This window comes from Tigriopus californicus, chromosome 5 (genome assembly GCF_007210705.1).
Source record: "Tigriopus californicus strain San Diego chromosome 5, Tcal_SD_v2.1, whole genome shotgun sequence".
NCBI lineage: Eukaryota > Metazoa > Arthropoda > Copepoda > Harpacticoida > Harpacticidae > Tigriopus > Tigriopus californicus.
The window spans coordinates 856,617-871,487 of NC_081444.1; the positions used below are offsets into that span (position 1 = coordinate 856,617).

A 14,871-nucleotide genomic window follows, 5' to 3' on the forward strand; every position below is an offset into this window, starting at 1 on the left:
GCTCCCGAACTTGAGACATTTGCATTTGAAGGTGCTAGGACTTATCCGCCGAATAGCCGAGTATCCGGAGAAGGGGCTCGGGGCCATGGAGAAGCACAATCGCTCACAGCTATTTTGGGCTGAATTCGGAGTGAACGCTTGTGTGATAATAGCATTTTCCACGTCGTCATTCAAGAACTCACAGCCCACCGAAAATGATTCCGATGTTTGGGCCTCCACTTTTTCGTCGTAGATTTGGCCAATGAGATCAAAGCTCAGTTTCAAATCTGTACCGCCAATTGTCAACTGGCTTGCAGCAAAACCAGGATTAGAGAGTGGGTTCAAGTTAGGAAACAAAAACACACCATGCTCATCAAAATCCTCGGGCTGAATTGTGATTCCTGAAGGACTTCCAAGCTCGGCCCAGCCGGTGCTGTGATGAAAGTAATTAATTTGTAAGGTAAAAGGCGGCGAAATACCCTGGACTTTCATCCCCCTAATATATGCTGTCAAATTTAAGTCTTCATGGTTCAGAGTAAAGATCCCTGTTGACAAGTCCAGACCAGAACTGTCCCCTCTATAGGGGTTAAAAACTTCAGGATCAATTTGAGTTCCAGCAGAATCGACCACACTAACGTCCAGATTCGATTGGGCGAATAACAAACTTTGTTGGGCAATGGCCAGATCTGAAAGGATTCCACCCCACTATATGAAGATTCGTTCCTAATGTTGATGAAAATGCTTACTGTTAAATCTGCAAGTCACTTTTAAGGTTGTGATTGGGGAGCCGATCCTGATCAGGTAGTCGTGTGGAACAAAGACGGCATAAAGAAAGTTGAGCTCCCAACAGGAAGTGGCTAATGAATTAGAGGAAGTGCTATATACATTGACGGTATCTCCGTTGGTTTTGCAAAGAAGTTTAGACACCGGTCCTAAAACTGAAGCACTTGCACAAAGACATTGGCTCTGAAATCTGGCGCTACGATCGATCCCATTCAGACGACAAATCTCTAAGCAAGCTGAATCGCTCATGAGTCGGTGGTCCACAATGACTTTGAAATGAAATCTCATGGAAATGACAGTCACACACCCTTGATGGGCAGATTTCCGAACGTTTGGTACCCAGCCTTCATTTTCCTGGAGAACCCAGCCCAACCAAATAGTGCAAAATTGAATCCACGGGATCCACATTATTGTGTGCTTCGCCCTCCTAGCCCAAGACTTGACTGACCCAAAGACTACTTGAGCTTCCCATGGTGGCAAGATTGTGCCGAAAAATTAGCTATATTTGTGGGATAGTTTGGTTATTTACATTTCCAAATTGACCATAATTATCAACACGAGAGTCAAAATCATGAGAGCCTTTGCTGAACAAACTAAAATATTCCCCACTTAATTTGGCGAGCGTGGGGTTTTCGTTGTGAATCTAAGGAACATGAAACAAGCATTGAATTGATTTTTGTTTATTTCGGTTATTTAACTGATTTTCACACGCGTACAAAAACATGTTTTCAATGATGCTTGTAAAGCAAGAACGAAAATACTTACTTCCATTAAGATTTGCATCTTCAGTCAGACCTTCCTGGAATTTGCGCATGATGTCATCCACTGGAATAGGATGATGATCCATGTTACAAAACACTTCAATAAACTGCTTAGCTTCGATTTAGTTGTACCTGAGACACAGGTTTGCCAATTTGGTGTCCCAAAAGTACCATCTTCGCGGCACGTAACCCGCACCATTGCTTGCGGGTTGTAATTTCCATGCAAAACATATCCAGGAGGACAACCGAAGTCAGTCTGCATTCCTACTGGAACCTTTGGATCAACCCCTGGGGACAATCTAATGACAATCCCAATGATCTCTGCGTCTAGATTGGAACACTTTAAACCATACCTTCTTGGACAAAAGCCATATATTGAATTCCATTGGTTGTACCCTCCAATACCACCTTGTGTAATTCAAACGTGTGAATGAGATATTGGTGGTCCATAGAGGGATAACTCGGATCGCCTTCTATGATGAAGTAGAAGCCACCAGTATCGCAAGTGACCTTCAGTTCGAAAGGCTCATCGAGGTCGATGGTTGAGACAATGCCTTCATCAAAGCTGCTAACAAAGCCTTTTTTGAAGGTGGGATCATCCTTGAACCTAAGTAGAAACACTTTAAGGTTGACTTTTGGAACGCTTGAGAACCCAGGTGATTTTTTGTACCTGTTTGACCACCGGTTGACAAATTTCCCTCCAGGGTAAATTTGTAGAACGAACAAAGCAGCATCGTTGGTGGTTTCAAACGAGATGGTCGTGAAATTGGCGTTCCAATCTGTCGGGATGGATCCGTAGAGATAGAAATACTCATAAGATTCGTCCGTGCAAAAGTTCTTGGGAATGGATAGCTCGGGCTTCTCTCGAGGTGTACTTCTCTTCCAATGGTGATCTACAAACAATGCCAGTTTTTAGAATTCAAAGTAGACTCCTGTGTTCTCGGTTACACTTGCCATTTTCTTCAATGATTTCCTTCACTTTAGCCGAATTAGTCTCGAGTAGTACCAGCAATGTCTCAGGTGGTGGTTGAGGAATGCCCAGACAATGTGAGGCTGCATTTGATTGAATAAGAAACTGACGATTATTGGTCTAGGGGATATTTTATTGATCGCTAATCCCTAACCTTGGCAACGATCCAAAGTCTCCGGCTGAAATTTTCCGTTCCATTCACATTTGGCCTCAGCCACATCATAGAGCTCATCTATCCCATTGGGAAGGGTGCGTGAAAATCTTCCAAGAGGGCCACAACCGTACCTGAAAAGTTGGCACATTGGATGTACAGTAGGCCGATTTGTTATCCAACATGTTTTAATTCATTGTTCCTCACCGGATGATGGATTCAAATTTTCGTTCCCCGGGATTTTCCCACGTCATTCCTGGACGTCGAGCAGGGTAAGAGTAGCAATTGATGGCTGCCAAGAAACAAAGTGAACCCTTAAATTAAATGCTAACGAAATGTAATTTGTTTATTAGGGCTCGAATTGGATCTTGATCTCACACTGTTGCTTTCAAATTCCAACTTTAATTCTAGGCAATGAAAAGAGAATGTAAGTGTAAAAATGAAGAGTTATTACGAGAAACGGACAGTGTTTGTTGCTATGCTAAATATTACAGTTTTCTTGTGACAAATTTAGGCTTCAAGCTCTACCTATACCAATTCAAGCTCACAACACAAAAAGCCGTGATGCAAAAAGATGTAAAAGGGCATAGTTCAAGAGAGGTCACAGAGCATTTTTAGAGGGCCACAGCAACGTAAGAAGTCTATAAACGTTTTAAGAGGCCACTTGTGTTAAAAAAAGGCCACAAATCGAAAGAGTCACGAAACCATCTAAAGTGGCGAGAAATTTGTAAAAAGAGGCTGTCAAAGGCATCAAGGTCCATTCAATACTTCAAACGGCTGTAACGCTTTTAAAACTTTGCAAAATGATTTTAAAATGCGCCCTCAAGCTGTGCTAGACACCTGAGTAGAAAATGGCGTTTAATAAGCCTGTCTTAATATGCAATTGTTATAATTTCAAATCCACAGCTTTAAGTTAACTCACTATCAGTGCACGTTGGCCACACTATGGGGATTTTGAAATTTCCATTCGGTAAACATTCCAATTCCGTCGTTGTTCTACTCCGATTAGAAACAAAATATCTATTTATGGTTTTGACCACTTCACCATATTCCACCACTTCCACGTCGTCACACTTATAAGGCGCAGTCTTGCCAAAAGCTATGGGTTCGCCATCCCACGTGCTCTTTAGATAAGTAAAATGCGGGGGCGTGGGTGGGTTCATGCACGCAGTCCCTGGAACCACATTAATACATTTTACGCCGTTTTGGAATGCATGCCCATGAATGGTCCAGACACTTACATATGCAATCGTCAAATATGGGCTCGGGCACCCATCGCTTGTCCCAATGGCATGATATTTCTTGGAAGTCGTAAACTTTATCTGTCCCGAAATCTGGTTTGGAACTATAAGTGAAATACTCGAGTGTATCCTCTTGTGGTTTGGATCCTTTGCCATAAAAATGCCGGGCCGTTCCACAGGAATATCTACCATAAAAGAGACGTTTATCATTTCATAAAATGGGTTGCTAGCGACTTTCAGGCATACAGAATTAAACTCCTGCATTAGTCACTTTTACTTACATGACCGTTGTTCCATATCGATAATCGGCACCTTCTGGAACAACTTCAACCGTTCCCACAGGAGGAATCGCGCTTGGAGGATTTGAGCAAAAAACAGCTAAGGAAATGCGTAAGCAAATCATCGCCATTAGTTTCTTATCACGATCAAGGGCCATCTTATGAAATACTCACTCGTCACACATTTGGGCCAATCATTGTTCAATGGAACCTTAAAAGATCCATCGGTTTGGCAAGTAAGAGAAAAGTTGGTTTGACTCCGATCTTGCTCAAACCAATGGCCTTGATTGCATTCATAGAAAACTTTGTCGTTGAACTCAGTTGGTACTGCAAGGAAACTCATTTTAAGTCTACTACATGAACGTGGGCAAAATGCAGGTCTCGTGCGGCTCCTCTTTTCTCCTCTATTTTTTTCGAACTCTGAAGTCCTCTTTTTCTCCTCTTAGGAGGGCATACAATTTTCTTTGAAAAAAAAATCCTCTTTTCTTGGAGAACCTCCTCTTTTCCTCAAAGAAATGCCTCCAGTGTTGGCGAATTTAGAATCATTTGCTAATCGATGCTTTTCTTTCCACTTTAGTGGCTAGCAACCCTGGCTAAAATGATCTAGAACTTTAGTTTTCATGATGCTTGCTTCGGTTTTCTCTTTGCTTTCCGACTTACTTAATTTAGGTCTACACGAACTCAATGCCAATCTTTCAGTCTAGTAAAAATCTTTCACTCAAAACCACCTCTTTTTTGTTTTCAACTCCTCTATAGATGAGTAGTGCGCACGAGGACTGAAAATGAAGCGATGATATATTTACCGGTGGACGTATTCATGAGTTTCAAATTGGCGTCTTTTGGCGGTACTGGTGGTGAAAGACACTGGAACCAAGTGCAAGTGTCCAAAGTGGTTCCTGGGGTCCAGGATTTGTTCCATTGGCATGTTATTGTCCAAGAGTTGTACAAGTTCCCATCGCTATTTCGAAACTTTCTCGATGGTCCGCAAAAGAACCTGGACGCCAAATGAGATCTCATTGTAAATCATATTCCAAAAACAATTGCAAAACTTCATACAGACTCACTCAAGATCGGTTTGGAAGATGTTTGGAATAGCTCCAGAATTTTTATCGTAAGGGGATCCGTTGATGTTTAAAACTCCGTCAACAGGGATATCAGGAATTTGGCTTGCGTTGCAATTCACGGCTATGAAGCTCAAGATTGATTTTGTACTCCAAAAGTGAATCTTTGTACTAAACCTTACTAGTGACGCATCTGGGCCAATTTGCATCTTCGAAAGTTCCATCCTGTCTACAGAGTAAATCAAAGGAATTTCGATTGTTGTCGGTTTCGAAGGAGGAGTCATGCCGACAATGATAAGTTCTATTCTGATTGATTCGGGTCATCTCATTAAGTAAACGATCCTCAAGATATGTCGTTGTTGGTAGGCTGGGAGGGTTCACACAATGAGATACTGAGTATGAATGAGAGACACGATTGTCAAGAGGTTATGAGTGGCAAGTTATCTTTGAATGTTTTTCTCACTGAGACATTCAGGTAGCGATGTTAAGGTCCAAGTTTTGTTCCACTGACACAAGGTTGTCAAAGCTGATTGATTTGTGGCGAATGTTTTACCCACGGGACATCGATACCTATCACGAATAAATTCGTCTAATTATTTCATCCTGTACAGGATATACAAAAATGTGATCCTACTTACTCAGCACTGATGCCATAATTGTCGTCACCAAAGTCGGCATTGTTCAAATAAGATATTGTTCCATCAATTGGGGGATCAATCGGTGGACCACAACGAATATCTGTTCAAAAGCATAACAAACCCACGAATCCTCTACTCATTGTTATGCTTAAAAAGAGTTAAGTTTACTCACTTTCTACACAAGTAGGCCAAACGATTGAGTCATTATAAAATCCAGTGTCCAAACACTTCAGGTCAATTTTCTTTTTGCTTCGATCGGAATCAAAGTAAGTGGGATTGGGAGTTTTGATGCACTCGTATGTGATGATCCACCCCAATAAGACTTGCGTTCCAGGTGCATAGGTACTCACCATGCTTAAGCCTTTTTGGTCAGGTGGAGGATTACAACCAACTAGGTCGCAAACAAATCCAGCGGGATTTTGGGACCATTGTTGATTCCACAAGCACGTGGTGGTTATGCTTGGCAGAGAAATGTTGGAACCTAAAGAGTCTCTTATTCTCATCCTGGGATCATCACACGAATAACTGGAACAAGGATCTTGTCTCTGGGGATTTGATTCCATTGATCTTTGGCTAATGACTTAACTCTCACCTATAGTTGGAGGCATAAACTGTCAAATCTGACGCCGAATAGTTGCTTGATATTCCATTAGGAGCATCAGGAGGACCATTGGGGCAAGAAGGTGCTAGAAACCAGTCAACTTTTAAAAATCAGTTTTGTTCATTTCGCTGTTTTTCTTTACCCAAAACACAAACAGGCCATGGATCAGGAACAGCAAAGGTACCCGTGCTCGTGAGACACTCCAAATCCAAAGTCCTGTTTTCGGGTCGATCTTGGCCTTCAAAATACATGTTAGGCCCACATTCGTATGTTGTCTTGGTTCCTAAGGCCACTCTCACATCGTTCCAATGAGTGGATCGATTCATATTAGAAGGAGGGGGTGGAACAGGGTATTCCCAGCAATGTGTCACTTTTGATGAAGGAATTCTTGATTATCAATACTGCGAAATGCAGAAACTAAGATCAATTTGTCGTACATTCACAAGAAAGCATCGAAGACGTGACGCTCCAAGTTTGGTTCCATTGACATTGGGTCTCAACTGTCTCCTGAGGTGGAGCTGAGCCTTTTACCACCGAATAACGCTGGTCAGAACACTTATACCTGAAAAGTCTTCAGTATTTTTTTTTCTGCGAAAAAAACCTCGCACTAACTCACATATATGATGATTCAAAATTGATCGAATTTCCCGTAGAATAGTCTGAGACGATTTCAGTTGTATAATCTGGTCCATTGGGACAAGATGGACCTGTAGCATGAAAGGTTATCATAATTGGATAAACACCCCTTTAGAACATTTGTACGTAATTGAGAGGACATACTCAAAGTGCATTCTGGCCAATCGCCTGGAAGGCCAAAGTCCCCATTTGAGCTCTGACATTGCAAGTCTAGAGTTCGATTTTCTGGAGCGTCCTGGCCTTTAAAGTACATATTTGGAGCACACGTGTAGGTCACGCTTGTTCCCAAGGGAACTCGATCCTCGTCTAAATGCGTGGATCGATTCAAGTCGGCTGTCGTTGGCGGCACGGGAAAATCCCAGCAATGACTCACTAAAAATGGAACCTTGATCGAGCCGGTCTTTTTGACTTGGAAATTGATTTGACCTTACAGATGCAAGATAAACTGGCAAACCTCTTGGACCATTGGTTGTTCCATTGGCATTGGGTCGCGATGGAATCTTTGAATGTGGAGCCGTCCTCGGATATCGAAAAACGTTGGTCACTGCATCTATAGCTAATTGTTTGTAAATTTTATTTAAAAAATCTCGTGTGAAGGATAATTGACGCATTGATCTACTAACTTGTAAGTGGCTTCATATGAGTTTGGATCTTGAATTGACTCAACCACAATAATTTCTGAGCTCGCTTCTGGGGCAGCACATGCAGCATCTGATGGAAAGTAACATAAACATTATTCTTTTTCGTGCATTTTTGCTAAAAATTCTTGAAATTACCCACCCGCTTTGCATTCCGGCCATGTGTCTAAAACTTGGAATTGGGTTGTGTCCTGTAGACATTCCAGGCTCAAAGATCTATTCGCCTTTGTGGGTTGATCAGAGAAAAATTGACCGGCAACACATGAATATTCGACCTTAGTTGCAAAAACAACGTCTGTTTCGCCCACGTGAGAAGATCGGACCATATTTGCCGATGATGGCGGCACAGGAAAGTCAATACATGCAGCCACTACAATTGATAGGTCAGGATATTCAATTGAGTCATGTGAGGTCTAGAAATATTTGCCCATTTGCTTGGAGAGCGTAGGGTGTACTAGCAGTATATTTACAAAGATCTCTTGTATAAATGTACTATGAAAACCGATCTTTGTCGAATAAAGATCCATCTAGCGTGACTTTGAAGAAAAGCTTGCAAACTCTATGAACGAAGGCAGCACAACTTATATGCAGTCATGGTTAACTAATGAAGAATGAATGATTTTAATTTTGGACCATATATTCCGACGTTTATGGTAAGAAATCTTCGCACAACAAATCCTTTTGATATGAGTAGTGTTTTGAGTGAATTGGAGATTTGGAAACCAAACAAATGAACTAGCTTCCCTCATCAATTGAGAGGCACAATGTGGCTCGTCACTTGATTTCACCATATTTTGACCCCAACTGTCTTACATATTGTTTTTCAATCCCTTCATATACGTTTTGGTGGGTTTTAGGCCAGGTGTTTTACGGTTGAAACCAAGTAATTCAAGAGAAATGGATCAGCCTAGCACCCTTGCTCCCGAACTACCAAGATTTGGTCTGAACATAATCTCTACAATTTTGAGAGAGTGACACTTCTCTTAGTTTGCTTGAGCTTACTTGAGTCATTCATTGTAATGTGTATAGGCACCCTGATGAATCCTTACAAAGTAATATTTTTGCTAGAATGGTGTATCTTATGATGACATTCCCCCTATTAGGGTGCATCGAAACAGATCAATGCTAATTTTGAGTCCTGTAAGCAATAGCTGTCTGACGACTCATGGCCATTTTTGAGAGGTCACCTGCCTAATTTTCAAAAGAATGAAAGTAACGAAAAAGCAAAATACGAGTCATCAGATTAAATAAAAAACTTTCCTCTGATTATGAAAAAAACGTTTGTAAAAATAGGCAGCTTGAAAATATCAAAAATAAGTCTGAAAACTGTTATTTCAAGCTTTCAATTATGTATTGTGTAAGCTAATGAGCAAAAATATGACTTTTACTAAAATACACTGTAACCTGAAGAGTTCCTTTCAATAAAAAATGATCTTGAGCTGTAATTCAATCCCTTAACAAAGAAGTATGAAGCTCCAATAGTTCCAGCGACCTCCCCCAAAGTTGTGACGACGTCATCTCCTTTTCCTTCTTCAGTGTCCCAAACCGGTTTGGATATCCTATTCCCTCAAAACATGTGGGTAAATAAATGAATGTGACACTTACCTTCACATTCGAGCATGTCAACGTTAAGAGTCCAATTCTCACTGTCCCAATCACAACTGGTTTCGATATCTCGTGCTAGGCTGGAACTTGGATCGGTTTTTTTCTTGATGTACTCTTGAGGATCCACACACGAGTATCTGAATGATGTAATATGGGGGTCATCACCTCATTGAATGTATGATAGGCTGTCATGATTGGACTTACAAAACTTTTGCATCAAAGTTGTTCGTTGCGCCGGGTTTTCCGTTATTGATTATCTTTGCATTGGACGTGGGATCGGGACAAGTTATATCTAGGGTTGGAGAGTCGTTATTTCTATGCATGTCGGTTTAGGAATGGGATCATTTGTGTTTTGAAACATCTGATCATTTTTAACTTCACTTTACCTCAAGGTAGTTTGTTCTCGCCTATCTAATATTAATAATTGATATTTTTCCACAGAAAATGACTCCAATCAAATATTGAAATCCTTCCTACCTGGAACACAAACCGGCCATGATGTAGGCTCTTCTACAACATTGTTTTCCGCGCATTTGAGGCTGACGGATTTTTCATTGAAGTCGCCTTTTATTCGGTTGTGCCCACCCGCTTCACAATTGTATTTGATGTCTGCTCCAATGTCGATGAGCTTCGATGGATCGACGGATAACGATAGATTGTGATTGTCAGGTGGGTTTGGGGGATTCAGACAATATGCCCCTAAAAGCCCAATCATGCATTGAATATTTGTTAAACGACCGACCAAGTCAATACCTATAGGGATGAAGACGTACATTCACAAGTGTGAGTCATTGCCTCCAAGTCCCATTTCTTGTTGATTTGGCACTTGGCCTTGATCACCTCAACAAACGCATTGCTTCCACTGGCTTGAAACTTTTTTCCTCGCGTCGTACACCTGTATCTAAAAAGGAAGAGTTTGATGTTATTAAATTGTGCATTGTCTCTTATCAGTGTGATTCTATAGTTACTCAATGACGCTATTCAATTGCAGAGGCACCAAACCATTATTGTCCACGTCCACATTGGTCATGTTCCAATCCGCTCCAGTCGCTGGAGGGATGGGTGGTACATTTTTCGTGCAATTGATAACTAAGAATAATTCCTTTATTAGGATCTTATAGGGTATATTACATAGAGTATTTGCAAATCTTACTGTAGCAACTGTCTGGAATAGGATCTTGGTCAACGTAAATTCCACCTTTGGGATGAACGACCTCTTGGCAAAGTTTTCGCCTTATGTTAGTCAAGAAGTCGTCGTTAGTTTCAATTGTTTCCAAGGCATTCATGGCCGTTTCATCCTTGTACTCGTGTCCATATTTGCAAGTGAACTTGACCTCTTGACCCTCAGTGTTATGGGCGAGTGAATAGCTGATCGTCGTATTTCCTGGCGTGTTGGTCGAATTTAACTCCTCAAAGCAGTATGCTAAAGGGCATATGTTAATCATATGGGTGCTTCCTAGTTTCATTATTGATCAGCGATTGCAAAAAAACAATGCTTACGAACGCATGTTGGCAAGTGTCTGGCAGGATCCTCTGTCATTTTGATCCCTGGGGATAACCAGTATTCCCACACCGCTGTCAATTAGAGTGAGGACCACTCACATTTCCCAATCAAATCATTCTTCCAAGTGCCATTGAAGGCATGATTAGGTGGACAAGTGTAGTCAATCTCATGATTTAGGATGGTTCCATTGGCCAGAGCAGATGTGTTCCAAAATCGAGTACCCGCTGCTGGTTCAGTAACTGCCTCTGCAGGCATCATTTTGTCGCACATGGGGGCTAAGGAGACGAGAAAAGATGAGAAACGTGCATGAACACAATGCAAGATTGATGGCTTAAGGGAGTAAAATTTGAAGTCGTTTGTGAGATGACTTTCTTGAACATTTTCGTCAAGTGGCCTCCCAGAAGTAAGAGGTTGCGTGCCATATGCCTGTTTTGGACAAGGCAAGAAGAGAAAAAGGAACAAAAGAATTCACTAATTGATAGTTACTTTCACAAATGCAATGGTGTTATTCTCACAGTAAAAGGGAGCTTATTGGGAATATTTGGCGTACTGATCGTTTTGCTCAAAGGTTGGAATTATTGTACTTTCCTAATCACCGTTCACCTCATTCCATAAAGTATGAGGAAAACTAAAACCGCATGACGCTACCATACAACTAACTTATGAAAATTGTTCGATGATACCAGACCTTGAACAAGTTAGAAGGCGGCTGCATTCATTCACTGAAGGATCACCTCGCAATCTTATAAAATCAGGCTATTGTAAACTGTGGTTCAATTTTAAGTGGCCCGTTACCTTGATTCAAATCTACTAAAATCTTCCTTATTGACGAAAAAGATCCAATCAAAATGGAATCAAAAACACTGTAGTAGATTGACGCCTTGAACGGCAGCCACGACATTAACTCAGAATGGGCACAAGAAATGCAAAATAAGATTAATTATCATGATAAGAAATTGTAAAATTCAATAAGGCAAGAGTGCTCGCAATGCATAAAAAAATAAAGTTATTCATACTCTATCTTTGTCAATGCGTGCCCTCATTGCGGTGCCACCTAGTGGTGAACCATGAACAATTCAATCTGAAACCAACATGAATAAAGCATAAAAAGAGAAGTTGTCTTACGATAACATTTTTCCAAGGACCCTTGATTGGTTACTGATTGAGGATAACAGATCATTTGGAATGGTTCATTTGTTCCGTCTAACTTTGCCCAAGCTGAAAAGTTAAGAAAGATATTTGAGTGCTTCGATCTCGACATACATAAAGAATAGGTGAGGATTAATAAACTGTTCCAGGTTAATCGTTAGTCGTCGAAGTTGGTTCTGAGGCTCAAGATTGACACATTGACTATTTCACTTTGAATGAGCGAGTCAGTTGACTAACATTGCTTTTTTGGTCTGCTAAACCTTGACTTTCAGTTTTGTAGCTTAAACCTTTAATATGTTTAAGCGTCAATTCGCACATTTCCTACTCCTAATATGAACAAACTGATACAAACGATGAACTTTTAATGTGGGTATCATGTTTTTTGATGAGAGGAACCCCCGATCAATGCATCAGCGGCACAAGCATCTTTCTATTGCAGGTCGCTTATGAAGGCAAAGCATGTGTAGCAAGTAAACTTAGGCCAAGGTCAATGGATGGAACTTTTCGATGGCACTTTCAATTGAGGCGAAACATTGGTCCACATATCACATGGTCGCCATTGTTTGTACGTACACTCTTTTGACCAAGACGTGATTGAACCACATCTCGTCAATCGGGCTTTGAAACACAACATTGTCTCACGTACATATTACAAGATGTTGGAAACTTTTTTTCGACTTGCATGGGACAAAAACCAACTGCACGAGGTGCGTTTCTCCGTGCGAGGAGAAAGGTGGTCGAAATGGGTCTTTTCTCTAAAGTGCAAATTTCAACAAAAAACCGTAGATGCGATAGTAGATTTGATCAAACTGTTGCTTTAGCATTAGAGGTTGAGGCTATAACTTGCATGACGATTTTTTTGGGGTTTGGTTTTTCACGGGCTTTTCTAACCGCTACAGGGAATGTAATCCCCAGTACTATTAAAATGAAAGATTATAATTCGTCTATTTATTACCTTTCAATTTTTATATGATATTTGGTCTACCAACGAATTTGAGTTGGCAGACCGAGCTAATCCTTGAATGTAGGGTTGATCTGGAATGCTATCTAAAAATTTGTCCAAGTCTGACTTGAAAGATGCAACCGGATCAATAAGGCCTACGTATTCCCTACGAATATCAGAGGGAAGCAAATTAAACAATGAAGGAGCCCGAGAAAGAGGAGAAGTGGACTTCATTGTTTGAACTAACCTGGATTCCCAAGGGCTTGATGGTGCTCTCAAAACGCACTTTGAGCCTCTACAGTCACTAGAATTGCCCTTAAATCCTGGGTTGGGACAAAGCTCATGGATGTTTTTGAAGAGGTAGAGTACCAGATACCTTTTGTACCTTCTCTGAACACTGTACAGTCCCAACTTCTTTAGTCTCTCCCAATATGAGAGCTCTCTTATTCCTGTGATGTTCCAAGTGAAACATCTTTGGACTTGTTCAACCTTTTGCAAACCTGCTGAACTCATTGGAGCCTGAATGGGTGAAGCATATTCAAGATTTGGCTGAACAATCAACTTGCACAAAGTTAGTATCATGATGCTATCTCTGGACTTAAACGTGCGATATATCCAACCACACATTTGAAAAGCTTTACACTCTATCAACTAGATATGCTCATTGAACTTTCCATTATTATGGAGGACTACACCTAAATCTTTCATAGATGAGACCTGCTCAATATCGGTACTTCCATTATCTACGAGTGTAGTATTCAAAGGAGTTGAGCGGAAGGTCATTGAGCGTAATTTCATGCCGTTCAGGGCCATATTACTCTTAGTAACCCAAGAATAGCTTATTTCCAGGTCCTTTGCAAGGCTAGTGTAATTTTGGCCATTCCTGCCAGAAACTAACTTTGTATCGTCAGCATAAGAAGCGAGACTGGCAGTAATACTAAGCTTTTGAAGTGGGGCAATGAATATGATAAAAAGGAGGGGCCCAAAGTTGGAACCCTGAGGAACACCTGACTTGACATCATATATGTCACTAAGAGAGCCCTTAACCTTAACAATTTGCTTCCTATCATGAATGAAGCTTCTTATCCAATTGATAATCTTGCCTTGGATCCCAATGTCATGATTCAACAGAAGGCCATGATCAACTTTATCAAAGGCCTTGGCAAAATCAAGATAAACAACATCTGCTGACTCGTGTCTTTCCAGTCCCTCAATGACCGGCTCTAAATGCTCAATCAGTTGGGTTTACGTTGGGTAAAATGTGCTCGTAACCCGTACTGGCTAGGACGAAGAACTTCATTGACTTCAAGAATTTCAACAAGTTTGAACTTCATGATCTTCTCAAACACCTTCGCAATATTTGAAATGAGAGAAATCGGCCTGTAGTTACTGGGGAGCGACTTATCTCCCACTTTAAAAATTGGAACAACGTGAGTTAACTTTAGTGAAGATGGAAACTTGCCCTGATCCAAGATGTAACGCATCAAGTACGAGAAAACAGGAGCAAGAACTAGTGAGCATCTCATAGGAAACTGAGATGTCACACCATCAGGACCAGGAGAACTTGAAAGCCTCAAGTCCCTGATGGCCTCTAAAGCATCTTGATCTGTGACTACAAGATCATCTAAACGCTCAACTTGGCTATCCTTGTCAATCTCAACAGAATGATCTTCAGAGCAATGTGCTGTTGCTTCTGAACTCAGTGGGGTTGAAAACACACTGGAGAACTGGTCTCCAAGCATGTTAGCCATAGTCTCTACATTACTTATGGCTTCCCCATCAACTTTAAAAGGCCCAACAGAGTGTTTCATTTTTCTCTTAGAGTTCGCTTAAGAGAAAAAAGCCTTCGGATTCGACCTGACCTCCTGAACCACCTTACTCTCAGTTTGTAAGTGGTCATTTTCGATGGAGGCTGTAAAGAGTCAATTAAGTC

At 41.1% G+C, this 14,871-nt stretch overlaps 1 protein-coding gene across 1 annotated transcript; it reads right to left on the reverse strand.

The window, feature by feature from the left end:
* Positions 1-1,405: 1,405 nt before the first annotated feature.
* LOC131880676 (sushi, von Willebrand factor type A, EGF and pentraxin domain-containing protein 1-like) lies at positions 1,406-10,993 on the reverse strand. The gene is made up of 32 exons (XM_059227359.1): positions 10,843-10,993; positions 10,496-10,765; positions 10,311-10,431; positions 10,116-10,243; positions 9,820-10,041; positions 9,547-9,634; positions 9,343-9,479; positions 7,880-8,107; positions 7,723-7,810; positions 7,531-7,655; positions 7,244-7,471; positions 7,080-7,170; positions 6,901-7,025; positions 6,606-6,833; positions 6,455-6,548; positions 6,035-6,387; positions 5,863-5,962; positions 5,688-5,794; positions 5,407-5,616; positions 5,228-5,348; positions 4,967-5,157; positions 4,338-4,490; positions 4,167-4,263; positions 3,886-4,070; positions 3,567-3,818; positions 2,852-2,936; positions 2,648-2,778; positions 2,478-2,576; positions 2,194-2,416; positions 1,877-2,130; positions 1,656-1,811; positions 1,406-1,587 (listed from the first exon to the last, which is right to left on the reverse strand). The coding sequence occupies exons 1-32, from the start codon at positions 10,880-10,882 to the stop codon at positions 1,406-1,408; spliced, it is 5,112 nt and encodes a 1,703-aa protein (XP_059083342.1). The 5' UTR covers positions 10,883-10,993.
* Positions 10,994-14,871: the final 3,878 nt, after the last annotated feature.

Coding starts and splice junctions, on each gene's coding strand:
- LOC131880676 (XM_059227359.1), bottom strand. CDS start 10,882: ATGACAGAGGATCCTGCCAGACACTTGCCAACATGCGTTC. Junction 10,432..10,495: donor TATTCCAGACAGTTGCTACA/GTAAGATTTGCA, acceptor AATTATTCTTAG/TTATCAATTGCACGAAAAAT. Junction 4,264..4,337: donor TTGGCCCAAATGTGTGACGA/GTGAGTATTTCA, acceptor GCATTTCCTTAG/CTGTTTTTTGCTCAAATCCT.